This window comes from Paramacrobiotus metropolitanus, unplaced genomic scaffold (assembly GCF_019649055.1).
Source record: "Paramacrobiotus metropolitanus isolate TYO unplaced genomic scaffold, Prichtersi_v1.0 Parri_scaffold0000070, whole genome shotgun sequence".
Classification (NCBI taxonomy): domain Eukaryota; kingdom Metazoa; phylum Tardigrada; class Eutardigrada; order Parachela; family Macrobiotidae; genus Paramacrobiotus; species Paramacrobiotus metropolitanus.
The window spans coordinates 69,325-91,199 of record NW_026570290.1 but is presented as its reverse complement, the minus strand read 5'-3'; the positions used below and the strand labels follow the sequence as shown (position 1 = coordinate 91,199).

At 41.8% G+C, this 21,875-nt stretch overlaps 3 protein-coding genes across 3 annotated transcripts in view; 2 read left to right on the top strand and 1 right to left on the bottom strand.

Annotated features, from left to right (window-relative positions):
• LOC129594608 (ran GTPase-activating protein-like) overlaps nt 1-21,875 on the top strand; it is a 39,631-nt gene that overhangs the window by 5,577 nt on the left and 12,179 nt on the right. The window lies entirely within an intron of this gene.
• On the top strand, nt 1,549-3,764 carry LOC129594611 (uncharacterized). The gene is made up of 5 exons (XM_055491360.1): nt 1,549-1,712; nt 1,800-2,042; nt 2,114-2,458; nt 2,999-3,227; nt 3,309-3,764. The coding sequence occupies exons 1-5, from the start codon at nt 1,676-1,678 to the stop codon at nt 3,574-3,576; spliced, it is 1,122 nt and encodes a 373-aa protein (XP_055347335.1). The 5' UTR covers nt 1,549-1,675; the 3' UTR covers nt 3,577-3,764.
• On the bottom strand, nt 16,635-18,818 carry LOC129594613 (uncharacterized). The gene is made up of 4 exons (XM_055491362.1): nt 18,674-18,818; nt 18,456-18,574; nt 17,776-18,028; nt 16,635-17,377 (listed from the first exon to the last, which is right to left on the bottom strand). The coding sequence occupies exons 1-4, from the start codon at nt 18,714-18,716 to the stop codon at nt 17,040-17,042; spliced, it is 753 nt and encodes a 250-aa protein (XP_055347337.1). The 5' UTR covers nt 18,717-18,818; the 3' UTR covers nt 16,635-17,039.

Sequence of the window (21,875 nt, the reverse complement as noted above, 5' to 3'; positions counted from 1 at the left end):
ATATTTTAGTTGGTTTACGTGGCAACATTGCCAGGTTAAAAATACCACGATGATAATTATTATTATAATAATTTAGTTGCATTTGGTGAAGGTAGTCAAAACTCTTCCGCTTTGGTGTTCGAAGAGGAAGAGGTTTTGAAAGAAATGAATACTATCTGGCCGGGTTTTCGACTACAAGCTTTCAGAATATTATACTGGTTTTGGTCAGTCTTTTCTGGTTTTCCGGCTCTGGTGTATCCCATTCGTGGCAATCTAGATCTGAAAAATTTGGATGGTTGCGTAGCCTTTTTGATAGAGTAAAAAGTAAGCACCAAAACGGTTCAAAATTCATAAAACAGTTCATCCATGCCATCCTGGTCACTGGTCAAGGATTGTACCCATTACACATACGTTTCCTCGCTGCATTTGTAATTAGTATAGGTAGCCGCCGTCTAAAGAACTCTTTCGACTGCTTCCGGCCTGTGGCGTTAGTTATACCGTTTCCAGTATTATCCACAAGCTTTTTAGTTCCATCGCCCAAGGTCCATAAATTTCGAAGGCTGCAGCTATTAATTCGTATCTTGGGTGCAGCCAGCCATATTTTGTCGGTTTCGCCCTTTCCGGAAGTTCGGTCTGCTGCTCCGACGATAACAGAGCTTTGGTTGATGTACGTTCGTGGCTGCAAAGTGTGTCCACGCAAGTCACCTCCACAGCCAGAGGATTCCCGCGCTCCCACGAGACAAATGTGATCACATCCGGCCTTTTGTGATCTTTTACAAACAGGCAGGCCCGTCTTTAGCTTTTCGGCAGGGGGGGAGCGGTCTTGCGCCAAGTGCGCCCGCCGGGAAAACCACCGTGCGCCCGGTGCGCCAGCGCTGGACAACAGGTTGCGCCCGCTGCGCCAGCGCTGGAGAACAGGTTGCGCCCGCTGCGCCAGTTCCAAATTTTGCTGTTTGAAAAAAGGCTCTTGGCGCCATTCTGGCTGGAAAGAATGACCGTCTTCAGCCCGCGAGTCAGTTCACCGCTGTTACCATCGTGACGTCGCCGACTTGCGGCTGATCGTTTGCAGCGGAGCCCGCGTCCGCCCAAATCGTCCACCTCCTCGCCGCATTATCACGGTCATTGCGACTGATATTGACTGTTGGATGGAGATCGTATGTGTTCTCAGCATCCAACGGGCCTCGTACTTATTTTAGTCTCCAAGAATTTTGTATAAATACTGTTAGAGTGTATCGCGTGTGTACTTTAATCGTTAACGGTTCAGCCACTCTGAAATTGCCGTAGAAGTATCCGGTCACTGTGCAGATGGTCAGTGTGCATGCTCTCCGCGCCAAAATATTCTGTTAGGCTGGAGTTTGAACCTACCATTGTGCAGAATTTGCCATTCATATTGTTAGACCGCTTTGTTTACCGACCAATCCGCCGAATTTCGTAACCAACTTTTACGATAAAACCAACAAAACAATGAAATCAGGCCAATGAGCACAAATGACGGCAAAGATAAGGATAAGAAAGGCAAAACCAAGGTTTAATTTTGATCATCTCAAGCCTTATCAAAATGTTTTTAATCAAGCCGCACGTGCGCAGAATTTCCCGGTTTGTCGAACTGCTTTTTCACCGACGTTTAGCACCGGTGGGCAAAATTAAAAAGAGAAACCCTTCAAATACTTACCGAGTACGCCTAAATAACAGGAAAATGGCGATGCGAGGCGTGTGGATTTTTATTGCCTGTGGTAAGTGACAACTGCATTAATTTTTATTTTTATTATCAGACTGGTAATTATTTTGCACTTTACCGTACTTGGGCAATATTTCATTAGTACTTGTATGCCTGAAAATGATACCGGCAACGGAAGGAGGGATTTTGCCGGAAACTGTAAAGTTTGCCAGCTCAAATGAACCGTCTTTTCTTTGCCCAAGCGACATTTCGCAAACCCTTGCGTGCTGTCGATGGAATGTATACAGCAACTTAACCGACTTCATTGACTCCACAACCTGGGAAAGGCCCCGCGGAGATAGTAATTTCGTAACAGCAACGGATCCTTTGGAAGTACAGGATGCTTGTACGGTTTAAAATTTTACCTCTTTTACGCATTGCGAGCAATTTATTTATTGATGCAAAAAAATTTTCCAGCAAAGAAAACCTTATTTTCGACGTGCAATGCCGGTGAAGACAACGGCTCGAGTCGCACAGCGATGTACCAGAGCAAAGGCGGTTTGTGGGCAGACGGACAACCGGTTCGATTACAGTTCTGGTACAAAATCCATGGACAAGATGAGCCGCACGCCAAACTGACCTTGTCAACCGTTGCTGCACCCGGGCGAGAACTGCACACGGTCTGGTCTGCATCCGGACCACGTGATGAATGGACAACGCAGGAAGTGATCGTGCAGGAAGACGAAGTATACCAGCTGCGATTTTCGGCTTTCCATGCCTGTGCTACTTCGATTGGCCTGGCTGGAATAACGGCCAGAAAAGGTAAAATTGAGCTTTAATCTTAACCGTTTGCTTGCACATCTACAAAAACTATGCCTGATAATCTTATTCTGTGCTTGATGCTTATATGAGTTATACAAAGTCATCTTAATAAACGTGTAATCCTATGTAATTTTTCAAGGATGCCGTGCAATTCCATGCGTGTGTTACGGTGTGTATTAGTTATATACACGCCAGAAAAGTTGCACGCGCAATGCCCGCTCATAATTATAATCAGTTCGTGCGGATTCATATGAAGCTTTTGCTTTCGCTCACAAATTTTAGACCAGTCACCAATGCAAACAAATAGTATTCGCCTTAGGATGTCATTAAGCAATACAAAACGTTATTTCGCACTTCGCAGTACATGTACACAAGAGTGAAATTTCGGTGAATGTGTATGCATGAAATCGGTATCAAGTGCCGGGCTACTTCCCGTAATACACTCCTATGGATAGACCTTAATACAATGAACAGAATTATTACTGTTGAACCGATTCAAAAGCTTAATTTTAGAATATTTGTTGTTCCATTTGTTTGCAGTCGAGTTGGTTGAAGATACCAGTTGCCTTCCCACGACGACTGTAACCACAACGACAACCACCACCACTTCCACGACAACCACGGTACCATCAACAATGACTTTGACCATGCGCCTGATCCGCTTCAGTCGAAGCGAAGACTGCGACCCAGCGTGGTGGTTTTTGGACGACGAGTGTGATATGAAATTCTCTATACAATATAGTTGGGTCGATGAGAACGGGCGAGCGAGGTACAGTACCTTTCATTACTTCTCTTGTTTAACCGTAACTGGAAGCCATACAAAAATTCAACGACTGTCTTGCAATTGTAGGAGCCTTGGGCAAAGTTACCGAGCTCCGGATGATACAAACTCAGTAACCTTCCCATCACATATCAGTGTTACAGCAAACGTAAAACGGAATTCGCGCGCTGCTATCACGATTGAAGCAGTCGATATTGACCCCTGGCTTAATCCTGATGATCATATCGCCAACTTTAACTTCCAATACAACGTGCCTCAAAGGCCTGAGGGGACCGTACGTCGAACGGATAACCAGAACTATGCTGAAATGGTAGTGGAATTTTCTACTAAGTATTAACTGGTTGAATCTACTGCTACGCAGAACTGGGGCATCGGTTTTGTCGCGGTGATGCAATGCTATACCGACATGAAAATACCTACCACGTGTGCCAGTAACCTCTCATTCCCTTTGTTTGCGGAGTTTATGGATGAAGCCGGCATATTTTGTTTAGGGATGTTTGTGATTAAAAGACAGTCGTTCCGGGTTAAAGCCTACGCTACAATTAAATTGTGGTGCATGAACTTCGAATAATGTTACAAGGATTCAACATTAATGTTAATGGCATACTTTAAAAAATTAACGAGTCTTGCTGTTGCGGCCTTGTCAGTTCTTAATATTACAAAACATAATGACAACGTTACTTTAATAATTTTATTGACAACTTCCAATCTGCCGCCAGCGAAACGTGTTTTTCACCCCAAGTCCCCGAGTACACCTGTAATATGTACCACAATCGCAAAACTTGATAATTTAACTCACAATTAAAAGCCATCTGCGGTGCATTGATTTTGTAACTACTGGTCTAGGGAAGCCGGCAAGGATCAGATCGTCAACGTGTGTAGTGCGTACCCATTTCTTACTAACAAATTGTAAAGTCTATTCTCGTTTAGACCTATTCACAGGCGTGGCATAAATCTACAGAGACGCGTTGTACTTTATTCGCATACCTATGCGCAACTACGCCACGCGGTACTTGCTGTCCCTGAAATATACTGTACTTGTTCCTCACTATATCCGGATACTGCTGATTCAGGTAAGGAAAACAGTGCACCGATCCGTTGAATCCCCGCATAACAATTGTATGTTGCAATGCGGCCCAACACGATTACCTGAGTATATCTTAGCGTTAGGAGGCCTGAGTAGTCCTAGCCTGTTGCTATGAACGGGCACAGACATCAAATTAAAATTATTCATATTACGTAAAAGTGCTCTAATTACGGGTATATTCCACCTGTGCACGGTCAGAGGTTTTCATCTCAGAAAAACTTCATTAATTTTCTGGCTTCAAGACAGAGTAAGCAATTGCGAATAATTAAAAAGGTATTGTCTTTGGCATTGGTCCAATGGGGAATACGTACGCACTGTAACGCGCATACAGAACAATACTCTATACGCTGTAAATATAAACATATGCCACTTAAATTTGTTTCCGGCCACGCCCACTGAACCAATGTCGATGAAAACCTTTTAAGTTAAATATTCCCAGTGCCTACTTTGTCTTGGACCAAAAAATATGATTTTGCTGAAGAGAAAACATCTGACCGTGCCTTGGCAATAGAAATTTTATTTCATACCTCATCTCTCTGCATAAACGGGCAGCACGTGTTCGGCCGTGTATGAGCATGAATGGAAATAAGGATACCTCACGGATGATAAATTGGTAGCGCGTGAACCCAGCAAGAACAGTGAAAATCACACAAGCACAGTGAAAATCACAGCGAACCTAACGAGATAATGATGTTCGATGAAACACATATCCCGTGTTTAGCCAAGCCTCTTTGCTGAAGAATTCATGGGATTACCACGAAAGGTCATGTTCTTCAGTTTCCGCACGGAAGCGGATGGGAAGAAGCTATATGCGAACATGGGGGCAGGGACAAACAACCTAATGATTTCCGGCGCTTCCATAAGCGACTTCCCATGTTGACACAGTACGACATCAATAATAAAAATGCCGGCACGCTCGTGGCAGCATTCAGTTTGGCCGTCTCTACGCCTCACAGTTGTAGGTTAGTCCCTACGGATAAAATGAACAACAGAACTTTAAACCAGTCGAACGTGTCAAATGGTTCATTGCCACTGCGTGGAACGCTTTCCGCAATGGAAATGCATATCTGGCTTGGAGTGCAATTTGGTATAGCCAGTTTAGCTGCTGTTCTGATGGTTGTTTTCTTAGTAATAATGCACCGCTTAAAGAAATGGAAAAGCGGCTCAGGCGTACTGCTTCTGCATTCTGTTTCCACAGACTTCCTATTCTGCGTTGGAAGCACCCCCATTATGACACTGCCGGTCTACTTTACGCAAATGCACTTCTCACTTACGTTCTACTGTACACCGGTATATTTTCTTACCCTGGTCAACATCGGTGTGAGCAACTGGACATGGGCGGCGCTTGCACTCAACCGCTTTATCGCCATCATTCTGCCTCACCGTTATGCCGCCTTCTCGTCCCGACGGGTATCGTTTGCTGCGTTACTCTTTGCCTGGATCGTGTCCATCGTCGCAATGCTCCCAGCTGCCAACGTTGTCCCGGGTTTAGTTTATGGCAGACACGCGTCGATTGGCCATTGTGCAAGAATTTCAGGGCAGGGAATCTTCGTTGACTTGATGCAGATATTCGGAAGTTACGTCCCTGTTGCCATTGTGGGTGTGACATACGGAAGTTTGTTTGCCTTGCTGGGATGTCAACGGTTAGGTTGGAATGCCAATGTGCTGATGAATGAGCTGGAGCGGCGAACCCGGAAACGACGACTGGGTACTGTCAAAGCACTGTTCTTCTCCTCCATCCTAAACTGCATGACCTTACCTGCCCCGGTCTTAATGTCAATGTTTCATACCACGCTTTGGTCCAAGGATATCCGGTCATCGATGTACGGAGAACAGTACAATTAGTGGCCTACGCTGCAAACCCGGTCAGATTATCATATGTGAAATGATTTGACTGATCACTGTTTTTATCGGGTGACTTTTCGTAGGTAATTCTCTTCATTGTTGGCACGGAGTTTAGAACAGCATTAAATAAGGAAATCAGAAAATTCTTGGCTTTTTTAAAAAGAACGGTCAATGGGAGCAGTGTCAATCCATCGCGAAGGATGACCGGCGACTTGTCCCACCAAGTTCATAACACAATGTCCAAGTCCAGCTGATACTAAAATACTCGTATTAACAGGTTTAAATTTTTGTAGCAATGCTGTATGTCTGCTACTGTCTTGTCAATAATTAATTGTCTGTTGTAGCGCGTCGCATTTTATTTCTTTTACAACGATGAAAGCCCGCGCAGGCATTGACGGTTATGTTGTTACTTGTACGGTCTTGAGGTTGGTGAGTGCAGTTAGCATTTTTTTACCGTATCTTACTGATTTTTACAAAGAAATTAACAGATATCGTCCATTATTGCTATTCTCTGCATGACTGCGAAGCGCTTAACCTTTCACTCATTGTTAGAGCAGAGTATAGTACGGTTACATAGATAACGAAGTATTTAAGGATCTGAAAGGAATCTGTCGCATCGTTCCATATCGAGACTCAACGTGCGAATGGGCATCTATCCTTGGAACGGCACCAGTTTCGCCTAAATTTAAAATTCAAACATTCTCTACAGTATAATTCTGCCGCCTGTTTTCCTCTCTAGCTGTTAGTCCATGCGAGGCATCTTTTATTGAATAACTGGATTATTAGTTCGTATTATTTTGTATCAATAAGTTATTATAAATCCTTCCGTTTGTAATGGTGTGAAAATAAACTAATCTGTCATAAGTTTGAACACAAAAAATTCCAACCACCCGCTGTACAGAGGTCATTCAGCCAAGTGTGTTCACTTTCCAACAAAAATTCTTATAAATCAGCTTTTGGTCACAATGTCGCCATAAACGTTTCAATAAAACAACAAAATAGTCTGACTACTTTTTGCAAATTTTGGTGAGAATCCAGCCTAGTATGCTTGTCATATATTGGCTGTTGACCAGAAGAGGTCGACTTCAAATCCCTGACCAGTCGAAATTTCCTTTTATTTCGCTGGCTTTAAAAGACAAGTCCCTTTCTCAAGTCTAGATGTTTACAACTTGTAAAAACGTCGATCCGGATTATTTTATGGAAAAATTGATGTCATTCCTTAGCGGGTGAGTGTGGAGAAACGGTTGGAAAAATCACGAAAAGGGAACAAACCCGCGGGAACTATTTCCGTTGCGAATTCTTGTACACATAGTTGCAGCACTCCTTTTCGTTCTTCCACAAACTAAGTTTACATTGGGCCTTACTGTAGTTCTGCTCGTCAGTTGTAGCTGATCTTAGTGCATATCTATCTTGTTTTAAATTCGCAGCATTGCACCGTTTCGCTGTTTCCGCCAGCTCACAAAAAGTTTCGTTGTCACAAAATCAGCTACCATCCCGAATATTCAGATCTGTATTCCGTTTAATAATTTCACTGCTTTTATCAATACTACTTTTGAAGTTAGTTACAACCAAACATCCCGAGTGCTGCATATCTTGGGAAACAAACACACGGGAAGTATGAATTCATGATTCTTTGATGGAAACAGAAAGAATCAGCCATTATTAAATTTGCAACCTGCTGCAAATCAGCTGCCTAGCCGTGTTCCTTTCAAAATTAAAAAAAAAACTAATGTGATTTATTGCGTAGCAGCAGTGGTGCTTTACTGTTTGATGAAAAGCTATTTACACTACGGAGCATAGTATGTGTTTATTGGTGCTTATCCTTGTTGTAATTTGCGTAAAACCAGGGCAGGACGCATCATGTTTCAATCAAAAAAGGTTATCCTTGTCACACGATCCCGCATGCGCACTGCGTGCAAAGTCCAACGTACAAACAATTTATTTTGGGAATCAAAATTCTGCGAATATTGTGTGTTACGATTTTAATGGTCTTATTGCTTGTAATTGCAATCACTGAAGCGCGATATACACGTACTCGTGTAATTGAATAATTACGGTAAAACTCATAACCTTCGACCCCGTATGAGTACCCTAGAGTGGTTGATAACATAATTCACTTTCTTCTTTAGCTGACTGGATATAATTTCCTTCAGCTGACGAATTATACCCAAGATATGTAAAAGCAACTTCAAATACTTCAATAAAATGAATACTGCAATCAATAAAGCAACTTGAAGTATTCGTTTCATGTAAACTATTATTCATGTCACTTGACCATTAAAAAGAATGCAAACGGGTGCGGTAAGTTCCATTTAATTTCGCCGTCACCGTGTTTTTCTCCCCACCATTCTGACGCTCCAGTCGTTTCCTTTACATGGCGAAATTTTCGGTAACTGTTTACCACTTTTAGCAGAATTCGTTTTAATCGTTTTTGGACGTCTCGTTGTCAAGCTGCCATTCAACAAAGTTTTCTTCGTTGGAGATAGGGAGTACGGCATGAACCAAAATTTTACGAGAATTTTTGTATATAGAGTCGACTTCATAAAGGTGGTATTATACACTTACAAGAAACAGCCTCGGCTTCGCCTCCGCGTTTCTGGATAGCATTGTTAGCTTTGTCACCCATCTACCTAACGGGATCTATGCAAAGGACAGTACTGGTAACTCGGTCACTAGATCACTTAACGGAGTTTATGCGCTGGACAGTAGTGCTAGCTCGCTCATTAGATCACTTAACGGAGATTGTGCACTGGACAGTAGTGGTACCTCGGTCACTAAATCACTTAACGGAGTTCGTGCATTCAACGCCATACAAAAATTCAACGACTGTCTTGCAATTGTAGGAGCCTTGGGCAAAGTTACCGAGCTCCGGATGATACAAACTCAGTAACCTTCCCATCACATATCAGTGTTACAGCAAACGTAAAACGGAATTCGCGCGCTGCTATCACGATTGAAGCAGTCGATATTGACCCCTGGCTTAATCCTGATGATCATATCGCCAACTTTAACTTCCAATACAACGTGCCTCAAAGGCCTGAGGGGACCGTACGTCGAACGGATAACCAGAACTATGCTGAAATGGTAGTGGAATTTTCTACTAAGTATTAACTGGTTGAATCTACTGCTACGCAGAACTGGGGCATCGGTTTTGTCGCGGTGATGCAATGCTATACCGACATGAAAATACCTACCACGTGTGCCAGTAACCTCTCATTCCCTTTGTTTGCGGAGTTTATGGATGAAGCCGGCATATTTTGTTTAGGGATGTTTGTGATTAAAAGACAGTCGTTCCGGGTTAAAGCCTACGCTACAATTAAATTGTGGTGCATGAACTTCGAATAATGTTACAAGGATTCAACATTAATGTTAATGGCATACTTTAAAAATTAACGAGTCTTGCTGTTGCGGCCTTGTCAGTTCTTAATATTACAAAACATAATGACAACGTTACTTTAATAATTTTATTGACAACTTCCAATCTGCCGCCAGCGAAACGTGTTTTTCACCCCAAGTCCCCGAGTACACCTGTAATATGTACCACAATCGCAAAACTTGATAATTTAACTCACAATTAAAAGCCATCTGCGGTGCATTGATTTTGTAACTACTGGTCTAGGGAAGCCGGCAAGGATCAGATCGTCAACGTGTGTAGTGCGTACCCATTTCTTACTAACAAATTGTAAAGTCTATTCTCGTTTAGACCTATTCACAGGCGTGGCATAAATCTACAGAGACGCGTTGTACTTTATTCGCATACCTATGCGCAACTACGCCACGCGGTACTTGCTGTCCCTGAAATATACTGTACTTGTTCCTCACTATATCCGGATACTGCTGATTCAGGTAAGGAAAACAGTGCACCGATCCGTTGAATCCCCGCATAACAATTGTATGTTGCAATGCGGCCCAACACGATTACCTGAGTATATCTTAGCGTTAGGAGGCCTGAGTAGTCCTAGCCTGTTGCTATGAACGGGCACAGACATCAAATTAAAATTATTCATATTACGTAAAAGTGCTCTAATTACGGGTATATTCCACCTGTGCACGGTCAGAGGTTTTCATCTCAGAAAAACTTCATTAATTTTCTGGCTTCAAGACAGAGTAAGCAATTGCGAATAATTAAAAAGGTATTGTCTTTGGCATTGGTCCAATGGGGAATACGTACGCACTGTAACGCGCATACAGAACAATACTCTATACGCTGTAAATATAAACATATGCCACTTAAATTTGTTTCCGGCCACGCCCACTGAACCAATGTCGATGAAAACCTTTTTAAGTTAAATATTCCCAGTGCCTACTTTGTCTTGGACCAAAAATATGATTTTGCTGAAGAGAAAACATCTGACCGTGCCTTGGCAATAGAAATTTTATTTCATACCTCATCTCTCTGCATAAACGGGCAGCACGTGTTCGGCCGTGTATGAGCATGAATGGAAATAAGGATACCTCACGGATGATAAATTGGTAGCGCGTGAACCCAGCAAGAACAGTGAAAATCACACAAGCACAGTGAAAATCACAGCGAACCTAACGAGATAATGATGTTCGATGAAACACATATCCCGTGTTTAGCCAAGCCTCTTTGCTGAAGAATTCATGGGATTACCACGAAAGGTCATGTTCTTCAGTTTCCGCACGGAAGCGGATGGGAAGAAGCTATATGCGAACATGGGGGCAGGGACAAACAACCTAATGATTTCCGGCGCTTCCATAAGCGACTTCCCATGTTGACACAGTACGACATCAATAATAAAAATGCCGGCACGCTCGTGGCAGCATTCAGTTTGGCCGTCTCTACGCCTCACAGTTGTAGGTTAGTCCCTACGGATAAAATGAACAACAGAACTTTAAACCAGTCGAACGTGTCAAATGGTTCATTGCCACTGCGTGGAACGCTTTCCGCAATGGAAATGCATATCTGGCTTGGAGTGCAATTTGGTATAGCCAGTTTAGCTGCTGTTCTGATGGTTGTTTTCTTAGTAATAATGCACCGCTTAAAGAAATGGAAAAGCGGCTCAGGCGTACTGCTTCTGCATTCTGTTTCCACAGACTTCCTATTCTGCGTTGGAAGCACCCCCATTATGACACTGCCGGTCTACTTTACGCAAATGCACTTCTCACTTACGTTCTACTGTACACCGGTATATTTTTCTTACCCTGGTCAACATCGGTGTGAGCAACTGGACATGGGCGGCGCTTGCACTCAACCGCTTTATCGCCATCATTCTGCCTCACCGTTATGCCGCCTTCTCGTCCCGACGGGTATCGTTTGCTGCGTTACTCTTTGCCTGGATCGTGTCCATCGTCGCAATGCTCCCAGCTGCCAACGTTGTCCCGGGTTTAGTTTATGGCAGACACGCGTCGATTGGCCATTGTGCAAGAATTTCAGGGCAGGGAATCTTCGTTGACTTGATGCAGATATTCGGAAGTTACGTCCCTGTTGCCATTGTGGGTGTGACATACGGAAGTTTGTTTGCCTTGCTGGGATGTCAACGGTTAGGTTGGAATGCCAATGTGCTGATGAATGAGCTGGAGCGGCGAACCCGGAAACGACGACTGGGTACTGTCAAAGCACTGTTCTTCTCCTCCATCCTAAACTGCATGACCTTACCTGCCCCGGTCTTAATGTCAATGTTTCATACCACGCTTTGGTCCAAGGATATCCGGTCATCGATGTACGGGAGAACAGTACAATTAGTGGCCTACGCTGCAAACCCGGTCAGATTATCATATGTGAAATGATTTGACTGATCACTGTTTTTATCGGGTGACTTTTCGTAGGTAATTCTCTTCATTGTTGGCACGGAGTTTAGAACAGCATTAAATAAGGAAATCAGAAAATTCTTGGCTTTTTTAAAAAGAATGGTCAATGGGAGCAGTGTCAATCCATCGCGAAGGATGACCGGCGACTTGTCCCACCAAGTTCATAACACAATGTCCAAGTCCAGCTGATACTAAAATACTCGTATTAACAGGTTTAAATTTTCGTAGCAATGCTGTATGTCTGCTACTGTCTTGTCAATAATAAATTGTCTGCTGTAGCGCGTCGCATTTTATTTCTTTTACAAGGATGAAAGTCCGCGCAGGCATTGACGGTTATGTTGTTAAGTACTTGTACGGTCTTGAGGTTGGTGAGTGCAGTTAGCATTTTTTTTACCGTATCTTACTGATTTTTACAAAGAAATTAACAGATATCGTCCATTATTGCTATTCTCTGCATGACTGCGAAGCGCTTAACCTTTCACTCATTGTTAGAGCAGAGTATAGTACGGTTACATAGATAACGAAGTATTTAAGGATCTGAAAGGAATCTGTCGCATCGTTCCATATCGAGACTCAACGTGCGAATGGGCATCTATCCTTGGAACGGCACCAGTTTCGCCTAAATTTAAAATTCAAACATTCTCTACAGTATAATTCTGCCGCCTGTTTTCCTCTCTAGCTGTTAGTCCATGCGAGGCATCTTTTATTGAATAACTGGATTATTAGTTCGTATTATTTTGTATCAATAAGTTATTATAAATCCTTCCGTTTGTAATGGTGTGAAAATAAACTAATCTGTCATAAGTTTGAACACAAAAAATTCCAACCACCCGCTGTACAGAGGGTCATTCAGCCAAGTGTGTTCACTTTCCAACAAAAATTCTTATAAATCAGCTTTTGGTCACAATGTCGCCATAAACGTTTCAATAAAACAACAAAATAGTCTGACTACTTTTTGCAAATTTTGGTGAGAATCCAGCCTAGTATGCTTGTCATATATTGGCTGTTGACCAGAAGAGGTCGACTTCAAATCCCTGACCAGTCGAAATTTCCTTTTATTTCGCTGGCTTTAAAAGACAAGTCCCTTTCTCAAGTCTAGATGTTTACAACTTGTAAAAACGTCGATCCGGATTATTTTATGGAAAAATTGATGTCATTCCTTAGCGGGTGAGTGTGGAGGAACGGTTGGAAAAATCACGAAAAAGGGAACAAACCCGCGGGAACTATTTCCGTTGCGCGAATTCTTGTACACATAGTTGCAGCACTCCTTTTCGTTCTTCCACAAACTAAGTTTACATTGGGCCTTACTGTAGTTCTGCTCGTCAGTTGTAGCTGATCTTAGTGCATATCTATCTTGTTTTAAATTCGCAGCATTGCACCGTTTCGCTGTTTCCGCCAGCTCACAAAAAGTTTCGTTGTCACAAAATCAGCTACCATCCCGAATATTCAGATCTGTATTCCGTTTAATAATTTCACTGCTTTTATCAATACTACTTTTGAAGTTAGTTACAACCAAACATCCCGAGTGCTGCATATCTTGGGAAACAAACACACGGGAAGTATGAATTCATGATTCTTTGATGGAAACAGAAAGAATCAGCCATTATTAAATTTGCAACCTGCTGCAAATCAGCTGCCTAGCCGTGTTCCTTTCAAAAATTAAAAAAAAAACTAATGTGATTTATTGCGTAGCAGCAGTGGTGCTTTACTGTTTGATGAAAAGCTATTTACACTACGGAGCATAGTATGTGTTTATTGGTGCTTATCCTTGTTGTAATTTGCGTAAAACCAGGGCAGGACGCATCATGTTTCAATCAAAAAAGGTTATCCTTGTCACACGATCCCGCATGCGCACTGCGTGCAAAGTCCAACGTACAAACAATTTATTTTGGGAATCAAAATTCTGCGAATATTGTGTGTTACGATTTTAATGGTCTTATTGCTTGTAATTGCAATCACTGAAGCGCGATATACACGTACTCGTGTAATTGAATAATTACGGTAAAACTCATAACCTTCGACCCCGTATGAGTACCCTAGAGTGGTTGATAACATAATTCACTTTCTTCTTTAGCTGACTGGATATAATTTCCTTCAGCTGACGAATTATACCCAAGATATGTAAAAGCAACTTCAAATACTTCAATAAAATGAATACTGCAATCAATAAAGCAACTTGAAGTATTCGTTTCATGTAAACTATTATTCATGTCACTTGACCATTAAAAAGAATGCAAACGGGTGCGGTAAGTTCCATTTAATTTCGCCGTCACCGTGTTTTTCTCCCCACCATTCTGACGCTCCAGTCGTTTCCTTTACATGGCGAAATTTTCGGTAACTGTTTACCACTTTTTAGCAGAATTCGTTTTAATCGTTTTTGGACGTCTCGTTGTCAAGCTGCCATTCAACAAAGTTTTCTTCGTTGGAGATAGGGAGTACGGCATGAACCAAAATTTTACGAGAATTTTTGTATATAGAGTCGACTTCATAAAGGTGGTATTATACACTTACAAGAAACAGCCTCGGCTTCGCCTCCGCGTTTCTGGATAGCATTGTTAGCTTTGTCACCCATCTACCTAACGGGATCTATGCAAAGGACAGTACTGGTAACTCGGTCACTAGATCACTTAACGGAGTTTATGCGCTGGACAGTAGTGCTAGCTCGCTCATTAGATCACTTAACGGAGATTGTGCACTGGACAGTAGTGGTACCTCGGTCACTAAATCACTTAACGGAGTTCGTGCACTGGACAGTAGTGGTAGCTCGGTCACGCGTTCACCTAACGGGCTCTGTGCACTGGACAGTATTGGTAGCTAGGTCACCCATCTATCTAACGGGATCTATGCACTGGACAGTACTGGTAACTCGGTCACTAGATCACTTAACGGAGTTTATGCGCTGGACAGTAGTGCTAGCTCGCTCATTAGATCACTTAACGGAGTTTGTGCACTGGACAGTAGTGGTAACTCGGTCACTAAATCACTTAACGGAGTTCGTGCACTGGACAGTAGTGGTAACTCGGTCACTAGATCACTTAACGGAGTTTATGCGCTGGACAGTAGTGGTAGCTCGGTCACTAGATCACTTAACGGAGTTTGTGCACTGGACAGTAGTAGTATCTCGGTCACTCTTTTACCTAACGGGTTCTGGGCACTGGACAGTGGTGGTAGCTCGGTCACTTACTCACTCAGTCACTAGGTGAGTGACCGACCGAGCTTCACCTGTCCAGTAAAAAATATCGCTTGGTAAGGAGAAAAATCGCTAGGTGAGGATGTGACCCTGCTACAACTACTGTCCAGTGCACAGAGCCCGAAAGGTGAGCAAGAGCAAAGCCCGCTCGATGACTCACTCACCTAGAAATTCCGCTCATTGGGCAGTAATGGTGTTGGTGTCGGTCACTCACTTGTCTAGTGATTTTTTCTTACTGGTCAGTGGTAGTAGCTCGGTCACCCACTCATCTAGAGATTCCGCTCAGTGGTCGGTGATAGTGTTTCGGTCACTCACTCTTCCAGTGATTTTTCGTATTGATTTTATATTTGATATTTTTACATTTTATATCGGTTGATTTTAAACGTGTTTCGAGCTCGGCAACACCGGCAGCAATGTTTGAATAACGCGAGTGTTTGAATAAGTACAAAAATTTATTTATTTTTCGGTTTAATTTTTATTGTAATAATTATGTCAATTGGTATTTTGTATTGTATCTAGGCAAATATTTCTAAGTTTCAAGGTGACCTTTAAGATGGGTTGGATCAATCTGGTCTTGATGCCGGCTTGATGCCGGCTCGATATTTTCATAAAAAAACACATGCCGGCCACTTCTGAACTATCCCGGATCTAATGGCGTTGTCCGTTTTTCCAGAAGTTTTATGGTTATAGAGATCTCAAAACTATGGGTCGCCGCGCGTAGTATAGATCTTGTACTTAATATAACCACCCGTATGCATGACGCTGTCGGCTGTAAGCGTTACCACCTTTATGAAGTCCACTGTATACGCAGCCTCAGGCTACGTAAACTTGTTAGATATACATGTGTATATATTTTAATGTTAGTACTGAGATGCTATAACTGAAAAGTAGGCTGATTTACTTTCAAATAAAAAAAAGTACTGCGAGCCGGTATGTTTAACTCTTATCCTTGATACCTTAAATTAAATAAGTTCTGATTCCTTGCACAAAATTATCGCTGACGACCGTTATTCAAGGAAAAAGCACAAGGATTGTCAGAGATAAGAACACGAGCGTTGCCAGACTCATTCTTAGTTTAACTGGCACTGTCCGAGTATTTTGGTACCGCAGCAGCTTTCCGGGTGCACCTTAAGTAAACCGTCATTATTCACAACTGAACCGGCATTATTCATAATGTAAACATTCTATGGTTACTTTACAACAGTTTTCGATTACAATTTCTGATTACACATAACCCAATTTAATTATTTTGAAATCGGTAAAAACGTTTTGGAACGTTTTTACTGACACGACCATTATTTACGATTAATTAATACAGTCAACGTGTAAGAAACAGAGCGACATAGCACTAGAGTACGAGAGAGTGCACAAAAAACTGTAATCCGAAATGCATAGAAGGACATTGTTAATTATTTGTATCTTCTCTGCATTTTTAGCTTGCTGTCCCCTGTATCACAAATAAAAAGCGCAAAAAGTTTATCCAAATGAAAACGGTCGACGATGCGGGAACCATACACAAATTATTTCGGAGAATCGATATTCAGGAAAAGCCATGCATGATTCTCCTACCTATCCCAGAGACAGCAGGCATTGTAGCAACATTTCGGAAAAGAAGCAGCTTCCTCACAGAAGCACTGTAAAAATGTTTTTGTTTTAGCTCGATTTTAGGAACAGATTCAGCCACAAGTAGACGAAGAATGAGAAAGGAGCGAGTTAAAGATGAAAGGCGAGAAAACCTGTGCAACGCAGTGAGCTATGTGTAGAGGTACTGTACACACCGGTGCGGTGCTACAACGCCTAAGCGGCATTTGAAATTAGTTGGGAAATTTGAAAACTTCAAAACTTATAATCAGGCATCCCTTATAATAGTCTGCGATTTTAAGATACATATCAGAACTCTGCCCATTTAGTTACTAATAGTGTTTGCGACATCATTTGTGAGGCCGGTTATAACCCCTTGAATGCAAGGAGGAAGGTTGTCCAATTGGGGACAGTACGACACGCTGTGATTGTGGATCTGCAGGGGAATATCTGCCGTTGAAATACAATAGGGAGCCAGTATGGAATCGACGATATCATCTATGGATTTACTCTTGGCAGCGGTCAAAAGATCCGGTCGGGTGCGGATGACGACAGAGAAGAAGGGACTGTCGCACATACCGGTCTTGTAGTTGGGCTTGACGCATACGTACACAACATACAAATCCTCGGGATCCCCGTACAGCAAGCTAAAGTCGCTGGCAGCTAAAAAGAATCAGCCAAAAGGAATCAATTTTAGATAATTTCTGTACTACAGCCGAGTATAACAAAGACCCATCGCCACAGTCACTAGTTTTCTGGCAACTACGTATTCAATCGCGAAAGTAATGCTTGTGTTTATTTTTCAGGGGCAGGGCCTGTCTAAGCAAAGTCAGGCAATTCTTTTCGCTACCATCTGAAATTCTCAAAAGCAGCCTTCACAAGGAGACATCGCAAGGTGCATGAAATTATAATTATGGTATACCGTGTGTAACCGTCCAAAACGACCGGTCTTTTTGGACATTTACAACTGTGTCTTCGCACTCACAGGAAATTTTGAATTTAGGCTTTTCCAATAAAATGCCTTTACTAGAGCCTCTAATCCTATTTTATATGACACTTACCAGGAACATAGCCATCTAGGGATGAATAAGCTTTTCCAAGACACTGTCCGTTTACAGCACACATACCGGCAAAGTAGCGCTGAACGCACTGAGTATCGTTGGGGCTGTTATAATGTGCTATTTCAATATAAAATGCCACTGCCACCGTATTGCTGAATGGAAATGCAGTACGCCTCTTCAGTGTTACAAGATTGTAGATTTGGTTAATGGTGTAGGAGCCGGTTTGCCGGTACATGTACCAGGTTCCGTCATACTGTAAAAGTGTAAGCGATGCATTGTTTTTGGATTTAATAACATCATGGGATTTACATACGTATAAAGGAGGTGACCATAATGGCAGTGACAGCGTACCCTCACGCATGCTGCACTTTGCTACCGTGCAACGGCTGGAGCAGGGCGTTGCAGCAGTATGTATGTATGTTTAAGTTATTATAGCTCTGCGCTTTAGAACAGTCAGAATCAGCTTCGGTACATTCAGAAGGAATTATTTTGTGACAGTTCCGATCATTTGTTGCTGGTCAGAGTGTTCCTTGTCCCTTAAGTATGCTCATATAAGCGTCAAATTCAACTGCACGGACACAGTTTAGCCGAGAAATGGCAGGCGCATGAGATCCTATAAGCGCTCTATTTCCTCAGTTATCTGGTGTTTCAATTATATGGATTACGTAGTACATGCGTACCTTAAAGGGATCGGGATTGTTTACGGTGTTGACGACGACGGGAATGCCGCAACCTTTGAATGTTGCACACGTCGATTGCTGCTGTCCCTCAGTCGCAGCCAGAAGAGCAGATATTCCTGCTAAAGAAAAATTAAACAGCTGATCGTGATTTAAACTACAGGTGCACAATTAAAAGTTTTAAAAAAATATCATCTTTTGTAATCCTGTTGCTCGCCTACCCAATATACAGCCGTAGCGCACCATCCTTCTAACCGCAAGCATGAAAATTGAAAACCACGGTAAAGGCAAAATTAATATGATCGACAAGCAACAAAAATGCACTTAACAAAAAAATTTCACCGTGTATCAGATGCAAGCTAATTCGAACAATAGCCGTGTTTGCCGATGGAAGATAAATATCAAAGATTAGGATAATCAGAACGTTGGCTGAACGGTACAACGCACGGTAGTGTAATTGATGCGCTTTCCTAATGCATGAATTATCATCTGTATAGCATTGTACTCGTTAATTGTGCCATTTCTCTGCCGAGATAATGAGCTTAATAGTCGTTGCGCGTTGTTTTTTGTAACGAAGTACTTTAATGTGGTCAGGTAAGTGTATAGCGATGCCTTCTTAATTGGTAACTGCATTTAGCAAACCGTCAAAATTCACAAATTAAAATCCAAGCGACAACCGTGAAAGCATGGACTAAAATTTTCTTGAAAGTCATTTCTCTGTGCAAAGATTGATAAGGCCTAATCCAACAAAAATGGAGTCACTGCGTGTGCTGTCCGTAAATATATTATAAAAGCGCATTGCAAGCAGTTTCAGAAATTTTATTTGTGATATTGCGGACATTGCGTAAACCGTGCGGACCGTGGATTATAATAATAACCGTATAACCGGACCGTATGACCAGCGGAATAATTGGATTATTACGTCGTACTTGTATCGATAAATTATTATAAATCCTTCCGTTTGAAATGGTGTGATAATAGATAATTCTGTCATAAGTTCGCACATAAAAAATGCCAACCGCTGTACATTGGGTCTTACTGTAGTTTTGCTCGTCAGTTGTAGCTGACCTTAATGCATTTCTATCTTTTTTGAAAGTCGCAGCATTACACCGTTTCGCTGTTTCCGGCAGCTCACAAAAAGTTTCGTTGTCACAAAATCAGCTATCACCCCGAATATTCAGATCTGTATTTCGTTTAACTATTTCCCTGCTTTTATCATCCCTACTTTTAAAGTTAGTTACAATCAAACACCCCGAGTGCTGCATATCTTGGGAGACAACACAACGGGAAGTAGGAATTCATGATTCTTTGATGGAAATAGAAATATTCGGCAGTTATTAAATTTGCGTTAGCTTCTTCGCCAACCTGCCACGAATCAACTGCAAAGTAAACCGTGTTCCATTCAAAAATAAAAAAAACTCCCGTGATTTACTGCCTAGCACCGATGTTGCTTTACTGTTAATATGAAACGCTACCTACTCTACAGAGTATATGTAGTATGTCTTTATCTGTGTATCCTTGTTGTAATTTGTGCGTAAAAATTAGGACAGGGCGCATCATGTTTCAGTCAAAGAAGGCCATCCTTGTCACACGATCCCGCATGCGCACTGCTGTAAAGTCCAACGAATAAACAATTTATTTTAGGAATCAAAATTCGTCGAATATTGTGGGTGAGCACAATTCCCGTTTTTAGTGGTTTAATTGTTTGTATTTGCAATCACTGAAGCGTGATATACTCGTATAATTGAATAATTACGGTAAAACTCATAACCACCAACCCACGAATACCATAGAGAAGTTGATAACGTAAGTGGTTGTTTACTTCCTTATTAAGCTGGCTGGGTATGATTTCCTTCAAGTGACGAATTATATCCAAGATATGCAAAAGCAACTTGAAGTATTCATTTCTGTAAACTATTGTTCATGTCACTTGACCATTAAAAAGAATGCAAACGGGTGCAGTAAGTTCCATTTAATTTCGCCGTCACCGTGTTTTTCTTCCCACCATTCCAACGCTCCAGTCGTTTCCTCCTAGGCAATCTAGAGTAGTGGTTCATGACGAAGCTTTCATTAACTCTCTACCACTGTTTTAGCTGAATTCGTTTTACTTTTTGCTTAGTTTTTGGACGTTTCGTTGTCGAACTGCCAATCAACAATGTTTTCTTCTTTGGAGCTAGGGAGGACGGCGTAAACCTAAAGTTTATTTACGAGAACTTTAGGTTCACGCCGCGATTTGTAGTTTGTGCATAGTTTGTATAACATGTACTCGTATGTTGAGCTAGCAGAAAGCCGAGAACTTTTGTGCGTACTGCATAGTCGACTTCATAAAGGGGGTATCAAACATATAATCACCCGTGTCATCGTATCATTCGTATGCATGACTCTATCGGTGTAAGAGTTGCCACCTTCTTGAAATCAACTGAAATCAACCACCCACTTAATATTATGTAGGTGCTGTATTGCACTGTTAGTACTGAGATGCTATAACTACTCTAGAAAGCAAGCTGATTTACTTTCCGAATAGAATATTGCGAGCCGGTATGTTTAACTCTTATCCTTGGTGACTTACATAAGTTCTCATTCCTTGCACAACTTATCGATGACGACCGTTAATACGTATAAGCACAAGGATTGTCAGAGATAAGAACGCGAATGTTGCCAGACGCATCCTTAACTATGTAAACTGGCACTGTCTGAGCGTTTTGCGATACCGCAACAGCTTTCCGGCTGCACCTAAAGTAAACCGTCATGATTATGAACCGGCATTATTCATACATAAAGTAAACAATCTATGGTTCCATTAAAACAGTCTCAGTAACAATTTCTGAGTACAGGTAATGCAAATTTAAATTTTTACATTCGGTAAAAAGGTTTGAACTAGCTCAATCTTTATTTGATTATACGGTCAACTTGTAAGAAACAGAGCGACATAGCGCGAGAGCACGATAGAGTGCACCAAGAAAATTTCAATACGAAAAGCACAAAAGGACATTGTTAATTATTTGTATCTTCTACCGATATGTATTTTTAGCTTGTTGTCCCATCATCCCTGTATCACAATTAAAAAAAGCGCAAAAAGTGTATCCCAATGAAAACGCCCGCGATGCGGGAAACGTTCACAGATTCTTTCGGTAAATCGGTATTCGGGAAAAGTCAGGCATTTCCGATGTAGTGTTGTAACCCTGCCGATCTAGAAATCACGATTACCAGAACGCACAGTCTGTACATAATACCACATATCTATAAACAGCCTACAGATCGTAGAGTAGGTAATATTACGTAGTAATCTAAATACTCGTAATTTCAAGTCGTATCCCGCACTGAATAAATACGAGTAGGAATTTTAGGTTACGACGGGTTTGAACATTATAAATGTGCAGATCCCGAAAAGATAGACAAAAAACAAAATAATGTGTAGCGTGT

What these genes read in the sequence shown, in the direction of transcription:
- LOC129594611 (XM_055491360.1), top strand. Translation starts at nt 1,676, where the DNA reads ATGGCGATGCGAGGCGTGTGGATTTTTATTGCCTGTG. An exon ending in GTGGATTTTTATTGCCTGTG is followed by an intron (nt 1,713 to 1,799) that starts GTAAGTGACAAC and finishes ATATTTCATTAG; the next exon opens with TACTTGTATGCCTGAAAATG. An exon ending in TTTGGAAGTACAGGATGCTT is followed by an intron (nt 2,043 to 2,113) that starts GTACGGTTTAAA and finishes AAAATTTTCCAG; the next exon opens with CAAAGAAAACCTTATTTTCG.
- LOC129594613 (XM_055491362.1), bottom strand. Translation starts at nt 18,716, where the DNA reads ATGCTTGCGGTTAGAAGGATGGTGCGCTACGGCTGTATATTGG. An exon ending in ACAATCCCGATCCCTTTAAG is followed by an intron (nt 18,029 to 18,455) that starts GTACGCATGTAC and finishes ACACTTTTACAG; the next exon opens with TATGACGGAACCTGGTACAT. An exon ending in CCTAGATGGCTATGTTCCTG is followed by an intron (nt 17,378 to 17,775) that starts GTAAGTGTCATA and finishes GATTCTTTTTAG; the next exon opens with CTGCCAGCGACTTTAGCTTG.